Source organism: Belonocnema kinseyi, chromosome 1, assembly GCF_010883055.1.
Source record: "Belonocnema kinseyi isolate 2016_QV_RU_SX_M_011 chromosome 1, B_treatae_v1, whole genome shotgun sequence".
Lineage (NCBI taxonomy): Eukaryota > Metazoa > Arthropoda > Insecta > Hymenoptera > Cynipidae > Belonocnema > Belonocnema kinseyi.
The window spans coordinates 137,530,601-137,545,504 of NC_046657.1; the positions used below are offsets into that span (position 1 = coordinate 137,530,601).

The following is a 14,904-nucleotide window of genomic DNA, read 5'->3' on the forward strand; positions in this document are numbered from 1 at the left end:
ATAAATATTTTTTCACCCATATTGAAAAATAAAAGTTTAAATAACGCGTAAATTTTTTTCGGGAAATGCCAATAAATATTAAAGGATCGTTTGTGGCCTTGCAAAGAGTTGGAGGAAGAAAAAATTTTATTTATGTAAATAATGATTATCGACGGACACATTTATGTTTTACAGTAGAAGTTTGACTTTTAACATGGACATAGGAAACACGGGACTAGGCATGCCATCCTAACTTGGCGAGCGGGGTTGAATACACGGGAGAGGGGAGAATTCCATGAGTGAAGAGATCCGCCATCTTACGATGTGCCATTTGATTATGCGCACGAGCATTTCTGCCGACAAACTGTGCATGAAAATATAAACATGTGGGCGCTACCATGTTTGTCGCGGGACATCAAAAGGTGGCGGATCTCCCGCCTCATTTCATCACCCCCGCAATGACATGCCTAGTCCCTTGTTTCCTATGTCCATGGAAATTTAATTTTTTCTGATAATAATCATGCAATCTGTTTTACCCACAGACTCCTAGAAGTTTGAAGTTTTCTACTCTGTGCGCGTGTGCTGCTTTGATACAGCTGATACCAGACTGATACGTATTTCAGACCAAATATGTTTATTTGCATTGCAAGTGCAAACACTAGTTTTTGCATTATTGGTGCATAATGTGCGTGAGCGATTTTTGTTGTTTTCTGCCACTTTCTTTCTTATTTCGCGTGGAAGTAATTTGGGAAAGAAAACTTCCACTGGTATTTCTTCAAAAAAATATTTTTTTCAAAATTTCCACCGGAACAAAGCAGAGACGTGGACTTTATTACATCCTCTTTCATTTTTCAAACTTTCAGAGCGATACCTCATTTCGTTTAGACGTAAGTTGGAAAAGAAAAATCGAAGACCAGGTTTGGTCACGTGACCCTCTCGTCACATGGCCTTAACTATGTATCAAATAAAGCTTAAATGCGATATTCCTGCGCATAATATTCGGGAAAATACTAATGGGAAAAGTCAGTAGCGAGAAAATCCTCAAAGAATATGCTGCAGATGAGATGATAGTTGACAGATGGGAAAGGACTAGGTTAAAGTGATCGTACATGTTGAAAGAATGAAAGATGAACGAATAAAGAAACAATTCTATTAAGGTAAAGTAAATAGCAGTGTACCCCGAGACAGACCGCTGAAAGTATTCTTAGAATTTGTTAATGAAACCCAATTTAGAAGAGCCACAAGGAGCCACAGAAACAAGAGAGCTGACATGAAAAAATGCGTGGACGTGATGAAAACTAGAGATATATGCCACGATAAAAAAGAATGTCGACAAATAGTTAATAAAAAGAGTGGCAGTAGAGTGAATGACGCTTGAAACAAAAGACCTTGGATACTAATGGACCGAAGTGGGGAACCTCACATGATGACATGGTGAGGCTTTTCACTCGGGGTGAATTCCAGAGAGATAGATCAGCAACCTGGCTCGGAGCAGTGTTGCAGAACGAACGTGGTATTTAAATAAATAACATAAGAATTCTAGATTAATCTAAAAATCCTAAACCACCTTCCTCAAATTACTCCCTTCCTCACCAAATGAGTTACGCCTACCACGAAAGGGAAATGGATTGTGTAATAACTTCACCTCAGAGGTCCGGCGTTTAATCCTTGAGCCGGTACCTCTGGAAATTTTTTAATGTACCTTTATCGAGGTTCTGGTGGTTCGGAACCCACCTTAAGCTGTAGGTCCCCCCATCGTGTACTTCATTGCAACCTAGCCTGTCAATGATGGGGTAAAACCAGGCTTTGTCCAATATGTCTGGGCAGACTGCTCTCATCAGATCACTTGAATGCATTATAAAAATGCATTCAAGAATGAATTATAAAAATGCATTCAAGAATGAATTATAAAAATGCATTCAAGAATGCATTATAAAAATGCCTTCGACATTCTGGGCAGTATAAACATGTGACAACATTTCCACACAGAAATATTTTTTAATAATTAGTCAATAATAATAATTAATAATAATTAATAATTGATAATAATTAATTAGCCTCGGTGGCTCAGTTGGTTAGACACTCGGACTTCACCTCAGAGGTCCGAAGTTCGATCCCTGAGCCGGTGCCTCTAGAAATTTTTCAATGTACCTTTATCGAAGTTCTGGTGGTTCGGAAGCCACCTGAAGCTGTAGGTCCCTCCATCGTGTACTTGACTGCAACCCAGTCCGTCAATGATGGGGTAAAACCAGGCTTTGTCCAATATGTCTGGGCAGACTGCTCTCATCAGATCACGTGATTGCATTCTAAAAATGCGTCCGTGACTGATGAAATATACCGGGACATGCCCGTGCAAAAATTATTAATTAAAAATCCATCTCTAACCAAAAATGCCTTCGACATGTTGGGCAGTGTAATCCTGTGACAACATTTTAACACAGAAATGTTTTTTATAATAATAATAATAATAAGAAGAAGAAGAAGAAGAAGAAGAAGAATGAGCCTCGATGGCTCAGTGGGCTAGACGCTCGGACTTCACCTCAGAGGTCAGGGGTTCGATCTCTGAGCCGTTACCTCTGGAAATTTTTCTATGTACCTTTACCGAGCTTCTGGTGGTTCAGAACACACCTTAAGCTGTGGGTCTTTTATCGTGTACTTAACTGCAGCTCAGTCTGTCAAGGATGGAGTAAAAACCAGGCTTTGTCCAATAAGTCGGGGCACACTGCTCGCATAAGATCACTTGATCGCATTATAAAATGCGTCCGTGATTAATGATATACCGGGACAACTCAGTGCTAAAATATGATTGATTTTGGGTATCTTAATGAAAAGAAGTTCGTAGATTCAGGCGAACTCTTGTCAGCATAAAACCCCTCCCATTACACACACCCCCACTAACGACTCATGAAATTGTGAGTCCTGTTAGGACGGGTCACACCAGTTCCAAATGGATCCGAAGGTACTTCCTTCTTTGAAGTAAAAAAGTAGTTTATTCATTCGTTATAAAATTCTTCTTATCGTTGGTTTTTAGAAATTATCGTTCAAGGTTCTCATCGAGTTATATCTGCAAGCTTCAGGAAAAGAATATGTATCTTTAATACCTACACGCCCTGGACCTTAAGACCGGCAAAGATTTCCTGCTAAAGCATCAAGTTAGCTTAAGTGTGAAGCCCCAAAATTGTTGTTGTTGTCAGATATAACAATCTCAGTGGTTTGGGTATTATTATCTTACCTTTAATAACTAAGTCTTATTATCCAAATTTCTCCGTGATAACTGAAATAAAAAAGAAGTTTTTAATTACATTTTCGGGGTCACACAGAAGTATCATGCATCAAAATTTCTGCACATGCAATTTTATTAAGTTTTTTTTAGAAAGCTCTTGTGAGAGGAACTTTGATGGCTATTGATCACATGGGAAAACACAAAGGTGGAAAAGGTGGAACGGTGGTGAATATAGCCTCAACAGTTGGCTTGAATGCTTATCCGTACTTTCCTGTTTATTGTGCTACAAAGCATGCTGTTATCGGCTTCAGCTCATCCATACAGGTACGTGATCATCATAAAAGTCAAGGAAAATACCATTCTTATCCTCTAAATATACATATTCTATTAGAAATTTCGCCCAGCATGTCAAATGAGTCATGCAGAAAGAGAACAACCAATAATAGTGCTCATTCACGTAACGTGGTGTGTTTAAGTGCGACTGAGCTGTATCTTACAGCTGTTCCAAAGGGCACAAGTGCCACTCGATAGAACATTTTAAATAAAAAGTTCATTATTATTAAGAAATTCTGTAAACAAAGCATCCGTATTAAAGTTGAAGGACCTTTAAAAAGGTGCTGAAAATTGAATAAAAAGTGACAGGTTTATGATGGCTGTGTCTAGGGGTCCAGAATCCTGGACGAATAGACCACCTGTCTCGAAACAGCTATTTGCCCAGAATTCTGGACGAATAGCCCACATACATCTGATGGTTATTCTTCCAGAAATTCTAAGCAAAAAAATACTTACTCTGATTCAAAACATTGTGTCAAATCATTTTATAAAATCTAATTAAATCTTCAGAAAGTTAAGGTTATTTTTACTGTCAGTAACTCCGAAGGCTCAGAAGAAAAATTACCGAAGGTTGTCAAATTTTATCAGTGTTACATAAGTATTTCATGCTGTGACATCTGCTGGAAAGATATCTGCACGCCGGGGCCAAACAATAATACCAATTGTAGGGAACAAAACTTCACTTTTTTACAATTTTGACAAAAATGATGATTTCATTATTTAATTGAATAGCTTTGAGAAAATAAAGAATAAGGTACAAATTCACTTATGGTGAAAAATAACTTTATTTCTTTGTTATTAGAATAATAAAGTTTTTTTCCATGCTTCTGTGACCAGTCGCTGAAATATATTTCTTTAAAGAGAGAGCTGGAAAATAGTTTCAGGATGTGACTAATCACTTGTCCGTGACCAATTGCTTTAACGTATTTTTTAAAAGAGGGAGCTGGAAAAGGGGTTCGGAATTAGACCAAGAACTCTTATATGACTATTCGGTAAAGCGTATGTCTTTAAAGAGGGAGCTGAAAAAGGGGTCAAGGTGTGAGGTATCACTCTTCTGTGACTAATTGCTAAAACGTGATTGTTTATAGGGTGAGCTGAAAAGGGTTTCGAGACTTGACTAATCATTATCCTGTGACCAGCCGATAAGACTTGTATTCTAAAGATGGAGCTGTAAAAGGGGTACAAGATTGGAACAATCACTCTTTTGTGATCATTTGCTAAAACTTATTTTTTTAAAAGGAGGAACTGGAAAATGTGTTCAAAATTGGACCAATAACTCTTCTGTGACCATTCGCTAAAACGTATTTTTTGTAAAAGGGGAGCTAGAAACGTTGTTCAATATGTGACCAATCACTCTTCTGTAACCAGTCGCTATAACTAATTTCTTTTAGAAGAGAGCCGCCAAAGGGGTTCGACATGCGACTAATCATTCTTTGTGAATCAGTTGCTAAAACTTATTTTTGTATAGGAGGAGCTGAAAAGGGGTTTAATATGTGATTAATCACTCTTCCGTAAACAATTGCTATAACATGTTCTTTTTGAAGAGGGAGCTGGAAAAGAGGTTCGAGATGTGGCCAATCACTCTTCTGTGACCAGCAGCTTAAGCGTATTTTTTTAGAGGGGACGCTGGAAAAGAGGTTCGAGATGTGACCAATTCATCTTCTGTGACCAGTCGCGAAAACGTATTTTTTTAAATTTAGAGTTGGAAAAGGGGCCAATAAGGACCAATAAATCTTCTGTGACCAGTTTCTCAAACTTAATTTTGAAAATAGGGAGCTGGAAAAGGGGTTCGAGGTGTAACCAATCACTCTTCTGTGATCAGTCGCTAAAACGTATTTTTCTAAAGGTGGAGCTAGAAAAGGGGTTTGTGATTTGAACAGTCACTCTTCTGGGACAAGTTGCTGAAACGTAATTTTGTAAAGAGGGAGCTGGTCAAGGGGTTAGAGATATCACGAATCACTCTTTTCTGACCAGTCGCTGCAAAGTATTTTTTACTGTTACTCAAAGTAACAGTGATTGAAAAAATTATATTTAAAAATATTTCAATAACTAAAAAAATAAGAAAAATAGTGCAGGTGCTGATAATCGAACACGCAACCTAGTTATGAAACCCAAACACTGCTTCCTTGATGTTCAAATTTACTCGAACAAAAAATTAAAGGCCAGCAAAAAATATCAGATCTGCATACACAGCGATAATTTAAATGAAAATAAATATTATATTCTTGCAAAATTTCTGGACTAACAGCCGTTCTCTTTGGACAGGCTATTCGTCCAGAATTTTGGTCGGACAGACGTTCCGAGAGAGGTGAGCTATGTATCTAGAATTCTGGTCGAATGAACACTCCGGTTTATGATATGAAAACCATCATGAGGAACATAACGTCAAAAAGGGAACGTCAAATTGAACGAAATACCTTAGAGTGGAAGAGCTGTTCAAAATTCTATTAAATTACGTATAATTTAGAGTAACGTTGTGTCTTGAAACGATTTTTTCACAACGTTTCATTCAATTTATGTTTCTGAAAGATCTTTTGACTATCTCCAATATTGAATTTAATAAACTTTTACTCGGGTAAACCCGGTTATACATCATAGCCATGGACTAACTCAAGTGACTGATGAGATTAGGAAGTTATAAGATAATTCTACTAATTTAATACGATGCTTGAAACCTCTTGCGACAATGCTGTAGGTATACAATTATGGGCGGCCACGAGCGTAGGAGGTGACAACAGTTACATCTGGATGCTTTCTTAGAGCTAGCATCTGCCACTCAAGGGGTTTTTAGTCGCTCACTTCCTGATGGTCAGGAAAGTTTTTTATATTGCGACAGGTGTTTAATAAAAGTACCTTCTGAGCTGCTGTAAATACCTTACTGACTACTAAATGTTCAAGATGTTCAGTGCATCTTGCGTGCATATTGCCTGTAGCCGAAATCACAATGAGCTGAATAGATGCATGATTCATATTCCTCCATATGGTCTTTACTCATGCCGTAACTTGCTATACTTGTGGATCTCGGTTGTATAGGTTGACTGCAAATTTCGGTTAAGCCGACAAACAATGCTCATGATGTAGACACTTCTACCTTTTTTTTATCACATCCATTCTTTTAAGAGTCCTAGGCTTAGGAGAAGTTGTTCATGTATAATGCCCGCTACATCACAATTTATGTGCGTGTATTATCTATAGGCCATCACGCGACAGCCATTAATAATGTGCTCGATGGATTCGTTTGTATCTTCACATAATCGGCACCGGTCAACCCCGTCCTGATTTAACACATATTTGCGATCATTCCTGGCGCTGACAACCTTGTCCTGTATCGCAATGACGAGCCCTTTCGTATCTGGATATAGAACACCCTTTCTTAGCCAAATATTTTATGCCTCACTATCTACTTCATTTTGATCTAACGTTTTGGGGAGCTCGCCATGGATGGCTTTCTGCCTCCATTGTATTTCTAATTCTTCTATGGTTTCTGTCCTACTATTCAAGGCCCCACCTGAGGACAAATTTAAGGGCGTATAGACAAGATCTGCTTTACAGATGCTACTGTAAAGCGCAATATTTCGTTTGCTGTTAAAATAGTCTCGCAACTGTATAACTTGTGACTCACACAGTTTTTTAACATTTACAACGCCCCCATCCCCCAAATCTCGTGGTGGAACTACCACTTCAATTGCTGAATTTTTGTGGTGCATTAGGTGCTTCGTCATTTCTACGCGAGTAATTCTGTTTAACTTTTCAAGGTCGGTGTTAGACCATTTTATGAGCCCAAAGGAGTACGTGACGACAGGGTTAGCATATGTGCTGATTACCCTGATTTTGTTTGCCGACTTGAGAGAACTCTTCATAATCAATCTGAGTCTCGTAGTGAAGGCAGTCCTGCGGCTTGTATTAACTATTGTGTGCTGAATACCCTTAGATTCAAGAATACTCACATATTTATATAATCCGCCTACAGCCATGGCCTCGATGTCATTTTCGAACTCTTTCTCTAACTCTGCGGTCCCTAATTCCCTTTCTCATTAAATGTACTGTTCTACATTTATCAAGTCCAAACTCCATGTGGATATCATTGGAAAACTACTTTGTCACATCGATTACTTTCTGCAGTTTCTGGGCTGAACTAGCGTACAGCTTCAGGTCATCTATGTAAAGAAGATGGGTCACTTGATGACCATCCTCATTATCATGAATTCTGAACCCATGAGACTTGCTCTTTAGTGTTTTGCTCAATGGATTCAACGCTAAACACAATCGAAATGCGCTGAAGGAGTTTCCCTAAAATATACCCGTCGTAAAGCGTATTGATCTAGTTATCCTTAGTTGTCCATGATAAAAATACTTGATTCTTGTACCCCAGAGCCTCATTGCATGGCTAAGAAAATCATTAATGCATGGACAGATTTTGTAAAGTTTTAAGACTTATAGCAAATAGGTATGTCACGTGTGAGTTCCTTTGATGCTTACGAGCTTGAGTCATGACAAAAGCGTCTATAGTGACTAGATCTTTGTAGCCTCGCGAGTTTTTACGACATCCTTTTTGTTTTTCTGTAAGAATGTCATTCTCGTCCCAATGAGAATATACCTTATCTGCAATGATAGCTGTAAGACATTTAAAAATTGTGGGAAGAGAGGCTATCGGTCGAAAGTCAGATGGATTTTCAGCGTTTGATTTTTTTGGTAACGTATACGTAATAACCTGGAGCATAAAACCTGACATCAGATCTGGGTTTTCAATGATCTTCTAAAAACACCTTGCCAAAGCAATATGCACACTCGTCAGATACTTGCACAAAAAGTTGTGCATCATGTCCGGACCTGGAGCTTTCCAATTACTTGCCCTTTCCAAGTCCGCTGAAACATCTAAGGCTGTGATATTTGTCAGTTGTATTTCAGGGCTATTGCTTGCCCTTGCTTTCTCCAGTTTGAATAACGCAGTGTGCAAATTGCATCTGTTCATTTTTCTCCGAATATCCGACCAGTAGTTAGTTACATCTTCCAATTGAGAGACTTCTGTGTCTTGCTGGTTATTTGGCTTTAGTTTTAGTTCACGATAGAATCTTCTTTTATCTGTCTGCAAGTTTAGATTTTGTTGCCTTCGTGCACTACTTTTTTTTGTGCTGACGCATACTTGCAGTAGCAACATCAAGTTTCTGTCTTTGGGAGTCTATAATCTCATTCAATATTGCTGGTGTTAATTTCTCGATGTGCCGAGGGTGGATGATTTTAGTAATATCGTTTGTCAGCTTTCTGGTTCTATTTACTTTTTTATATTGAGTAAATCGACCTAATTTGCACCTTACCTTGCTGACATCCATATCCAACCTGACCTTTCATGGTGGATTTCGATCTCTTGTTGGGACGAAAACTGCATTTGCAGGCCTAGTTTTCCGGCCCAAAGTTCTAACCGTTATTACAGCTGCACATCATACAAGAGTTTGCACCTGTAACGCAGTTTGTGCTACGTTCAAACACTTAGGTAAAATCTTATGTCGAGATGTGCTATTAGTGCATGCAGATCATTTGTGATGTTCATTTTGGGCAGAGAATCCCTTAATGTTAGTTCTACATATCTAAACTCTAGTAAAGTATGACCAAAATTCATGCAAAGGTGCTGTAGTTTTTCTGGTATTTCCCTATCCACATCATCGTTATTAATATCCGGATGTGGTTCTAATGGATCCGGTACATAATGTTCATTTTTCCTAGCACCTATGCCTTTAATATCAATCAAGTCATCGTTTACCACATCTTCCAAGGCTTATTCATTAATATGAAGCTGCTGTTCCACTTCTGTTTTGATAGCAGATATTTCAACAGCTGTAAGCATTCTGTTTACAGATATTAAGCGTTTTTAATCTGTCAGATTCTGCTTATTTATTTCTGTGGCTTGATGTGGGTATTTCGGTAAGAACAGTATATGATGTTCTCTTCTCACACTTTGCCCAGATTTAGCGGATAAAAAATAAAGGCGTATAACATCTCTGTTCATATGGTTCAAATGATGTTATTATTATTATTATTATTATTATTGTCACACCATTAAGCCATTTCCCTTTCGGGGTAGGCGTGACTCAATCGTTGGGGTAAGAAGTAATGTGATTAAAGGATTAAAATTTTTAGATTGATCCAGAATTCTCGAGTTATTTATTTAAATAACACGTTCGTTCCACAACACTGCTTTGACCCAGGTTGCTAATCAATCTCTCTAGCAATCACCCCAAGTGAAGATCCTCACAAAGTCGTTATGTAAGGTTCCCCACTTGGATCCATTAGTGGCCAAGGTCTTTTGTTTCAGGCGGCATTCACTCTACTGACACTCTTTTTATTAACTATTTGCCGCCATACTTTCCTGTCTCGGCATACTTCTCTAGCTTCTTTTATGTCCATGCATTTTTTCATGCAGATTCTCATGTTTCTGTGACTTCTTATGTCTCTTCTAACAAAGGTCTCATTAACACATTCTAACCATTTTTTCCGCCGTCTGCCACTGGGCACGATGCCATTTACTTTATCTCGATACACTTATTTCGTTAGTCGTTCATTTAGCTTTCTCTCAACATACCCGAACCATCTTAACCGATTTATGTCCCATGTGTGTACTAGCGTCCCTTCTGTACCACATTCTTTGAGAATTATCTCGTTACTCAGCTCGTTCATCAGAGTTTTCCCGCATATTATTTGCAAGAATCTGGCAAAGTCCATGTCTCGCTACCGTATAGTATAGTCGGTACAAATCTAGAATGATGTTTTGCCATTTCAGCTTTATTTGATATAATTTTACTTCTGATAAGTGGTCTGTCATATTTTCGCCAACACCGTTGGCTCATATAGCGCGCTTCTCCAAACAATCAAACGCTAAGCGCCCAAGATTTTCACTTGACTAATTCATTACTTTTTGAAAGGCAGAAATGGTACCCAAAGTAACTTCAGTAACTAGTGCGTACATTCCGATAATTACATTGTACTGTTTTCAAGAGTGCCGAATGTTAAGCGCTCATGATCAGTGAATAGAACGAATTACAATAGATTTAGTTACAAAAGCGATGTCAACATAGAAATCACGGTTCAGATTGTGTTCTGTCATATTTTCGCCTACACCGTTGACTCATATAGCGCGCTTCTCAAAACGATCAAATGCTAAGCGCCCAAAATTTTAACTTGACTGATTAATCACTTCTTTAAAGGCAGGAATGGTACCCAAAGTAACATTAGTAACTAGTGCGCACATTTCGATAATAACAGTGTACCCATCGCAAGAGGGCCGAACGCTAAGCACCCACGGTCAGCGAATAGAACCAATCCCAGTAGCTTTTGCGAAATATTAAATTATTTCTGGTCCTTGAATCGGGTTTGCTTGTTCACCTCTATTAGCAGCGTCTAGAATCCTTTGTAGCAAGGAAGTTTGAGGATACTTTACGTGTTGCTGGTGACGTGCATAACCCAGGAATCATAAAACGCTTGCAATATGTGCGCAAGTGTCAAGAGTTCTGGCCCCTGACTTACATGTACAGTAATAACCGAGAAGCGTTTCGTTATTGTCTGGTCCTATGTCATCGATCTCATTGAACGCTATCCACAGCTGGTACCTTGTCGCATTTAGGAAACGAGAAAATACTCGTACTCTGATCAAACCAGATTTATTAAGTCGCGTATCTAGTTGAAACTCCTCATCTTCTTCTCGTTGCAGCTTGTCTTGAACATAAGATGGGGCATGTTCTACTTGATACACGCCAATTGTTATGTCGCGTATTTCTTCCAATGTAACGCGAGGAAATTGTGGTACTTGAAGTTCATGCAGGCGATTCCAATTTGCACAATATTTGGCTCACGAGCTCTCGTTATATGTTCTCTTGCAAGCTCTGCTGTAGCGCCTTGCAGCACGATAACAGGTGGGTATCGATTAATAATGGCACAAGCAATACGAAAGAAGTCCCTTAGATTATAAAGTTCATTGGCGAATGATGTCACGTGTCTTTCAATGAATTCCTCTCTGCTTATAGCATTAAATCCAACGTTACCAGGCACAAATTGCTGCATTAAAGACTCTCTTACAGCAGAAATGGCCATGCTTGTAGCTTGCCGGCTCGAATAATGAAAAATCAGAAATTCATCAGAAAGGCCTTGACGCATTTTGCGAAGGAAAGTCAGCAGATCTTTTTTCTGACGTATCTGGCACCATGTTTATGTAACTACGAAATAGGATCACAAAATGCATACAATTCTCTAAATTGTTCCTTTGTTACAGGAGCAATAGCTTCAAACTCTTCATCAGTGAAACTATCCACATTATTAAACGCCGCGGCCGCATGAACATTTGCTTCGTTACGAAGTTGCTGCAAAACAGAAGTAACTGCTGTCCCGGAATCCTATACGGTCTATTAATCACTTGTAGTCCAGGAAGCAAGGTGCCTAAGATGAAACCATGTTCATCCAAATGATTTAAGCATGCTCTTGTTTCTTCTTGAATGAAAATGTCCATGACATTTAAAGCGTTAACTATACATTCAATTGAAAGCCTTGGAGTGTTAACATCAGCATTACAGAACATGCACGTTTGCCTGCCTGTTTGTGTAAGAACATTCAGTCTTAAACAGCCTGGGTCACGTTGGAGCTCCTCTATCTAATTGCGAATCGATTGATTGCAATTGAGACATAACCTACACTCATCGACGATTTCAAGTGGTGGTCTTCGAAGTTGAAGGCGTCTAAAAATTGCAATGTTTTGCCTATCAGGATTATTATTTCCATCAATTCGAGCCATTTGTCCTGGTTGATAAACTCTATCGCATACATAGAAATTAACTCGAACTCTGAATGCCATTTTTGAACTATAAGAGAAACAAGCTCTTATGGTCTTGAAAGGCAGAGGAATGTATTAATAAAACGAAAGAAAAATTTAGAAGCAACAAAATAAAACAAATAAATACAAGAAACTAAACACAAAAAGAAGGATACAGATAGGAATTTTTTTTCCTAAGCTTACCAATAAAATTACTATCCGCTCTCGAGACCTTTCACAAAAGAAATGACAAGCATATCATCGTCAATGGAAATAATAAGTGAATGCTGTTTAATATATGTTTAATATATATATTTGTTTAATATAATAATAAGTGAATGCCGAGGTTTCAACTTTTTTTAAGTCACTCGGCCTACTTTCATTGCGTCGCTCATTCTGAAGTTGTTCGCGTTTTGCTTTAAAAAGTGACAGTCGTTCATCATGCAACATTCACTCATTAGTTCCATCGGCGACGGTATATTTGTCTGTCATTTCTTTTATGAGAGGCCTTTGAAAAAGTGATTTCTTAGTCAAATTCAAACCATCTGCGCTTAGCGTTTGCCCGTTCTGAGAAGCGCGCTATATGACTCAACGGTGTTGACTCATATTGCCATTGGTTTGGCTAAACATGTTATTGACCACTTCTTGATGCGTGTTTCGTATACAGACATCGCTTGTGTCGCTGAAGCTACTAGGATTGGTTCTATTCGCTGATCATGGGCGCTTAGCGTTCGGCCCTCTGGCGAAGGGTACACTGTTATTATCGATATGCGCACTAGTTACTAATGTTCCTTTGGATACCATTCCTGTCTTTAAAAAAGTAATTGCTTAGTCAAGTTCAAATCTTGGGCGCTTAGCGCTTGATCCTTTCGAGAAGCGCGCAATATAACTCATTGGTTTGGCTAAACATATTACTGACTACTTTCTGATGATAGTGGGACGATGGTCGTGGGGGCTAAAGCGTAGGCTTTGGACCCACTCCTTCGGCTTGCGGGTTCGATTCCCGCCTCGCACTCTGGAAGAGTCTCGGTGGCCCATGCGGTGAAAACTAGCCTAGCAAGGGAGTTGTTCATCTCCGGAGAGTCGTGGGACCGGTACCTCTAGAGAAAAAGGTTTTCTCTAAGTACTTAAGGCTGTTGCTCTTGGTGGTTCTGAATCCACCTTAAACTGTAGGTCCCTCTTCCACCACCAAGTAAGTGTGTGGAGGGTGTGTAAAGGAATAGAGAAGGTGTAAGAAAAATGTAAACCCTTAGGGGACACATTAGAAGCTTCCATTCCAAGACTACTTTCTGATGCGTGATTCTTATAGTGACATCGCTTTTGTCGCTAAAGTTACTAGGATTGGTTTTATTCGCTGATCTTGAGCGCTTAGCGTTCCACCCTCTTGCGAAGGGTAGAATGTTATTATCGGTATGTGCGCACTAGTTACTAATGTTAATTTGGTTACCATTTTTGCCTTTAAAGAAGTGATTAATTAGTCAAGTTAAAATCTTGGGCGCTTAGCGTTAGATCGTTTTGAGAAGCACGCTATATGAGTCAATCGTGTAGCTGTAAATATGACAGACCACGATCTGAACCGTGATTTCTATGTTGACATCGCTTTTGTAACAAAATCTGTTGTAATTTGTTTTATTTACTGATCTTGAGCGCTTAGCGCCGCATAGCGCTAAAACTGTCCATTTTTTTGGATTCTTTTTAACGGATATTTCATCCGGCAGTTGTAACATTAAAAAATTACAAAGTTTCAGCTAAATCCACCGAAAGCCATTTTCCCATACATTTAGTGCGGGGTCCTTTCTAATTATCAAATTTTTATTCATCGTCCCTTTAAAAGAAGTAATGTAATAATTTTTTAACAATGAACTCAAATTTTTGTTTCATTATGATAAGAAAAAAGGTCTTCCATGCATAAAGGTAAATCACAGTCTTCTCACATGAAAATTGTTCTTTTGATTAATCCTTCGATTTTGCAGACAAAACATTTTTTAGGATTTGTAGATTTTTTATCAAGTGATGAAAGGAACTAGTTTGATGAATCGTTAGCTGCTGATTATAGTTTTCAGTATAGCATGCTTCATATGCCAAATAATAGCTGAGGTACGACGGTAGTTCAATAAGTCCTTAGAATGACCAACATATGGCGCGCGAATCGCTCCAAATCATCTGGTTTCAGTCAGCACCACTCCCGACTAGATATATGGTGCAGTCACAGTCCACATCTTCTGAGTTTACGTGTTTTTATAACCAATTGAAAAAAAATGTTCGTTAAGAAAAATGGAAAAAAACGAGTTCAGAGCGGTAATCAAACATTTTCATTTAAAGGGTTTAACTCCATATGAGATAAAAAATGAATTGGACTCAGTTGATGGCACATCTGCCCCTGCCTTAGCAACGGTTTATGACTGGGTAAATGAATTTAAGCGTGATCGTACATCAATAAGTGACGAACCACGTTCAGGAAGGCTCGTAGAAACAAGTACTCCCGAAATCATCAATAAAATCCACGATATGGTGTTGAAGGATAGAAGATTAAAAGTGCGTGAGTTATCTGAGGCCACAAGGATATCTATAGGTG

At 38.6% G+C, this 14,904-nt stretch overlaps 1 protein-coding gene across 1 annotated transcript in view; it reads left to right on the forward strand.

Annotated features, from left to right (window-relative positions):
• LOC117168437 (15-hydroxyprostaglandin dehydrogenase [NAD(+)]-like) overlaps nucleotides 1-14,904 on the forward strand; it is a 63,076-nt gene that overhangs the window by 26,805 nt on the left and 21,367 nt on the right. Inside the window, exon 4 of the mRNA XM_033354087.1 lies at nucleotides 3,353-3,526. Coding sequence (XP_033209978.1) covers nucleotides 3,353-3,526 — 174 coding nt within the window. The remainder of the gene's footprint in view (nucleotides 1-3,352; nucleotides 3,527-14,904) is intronic.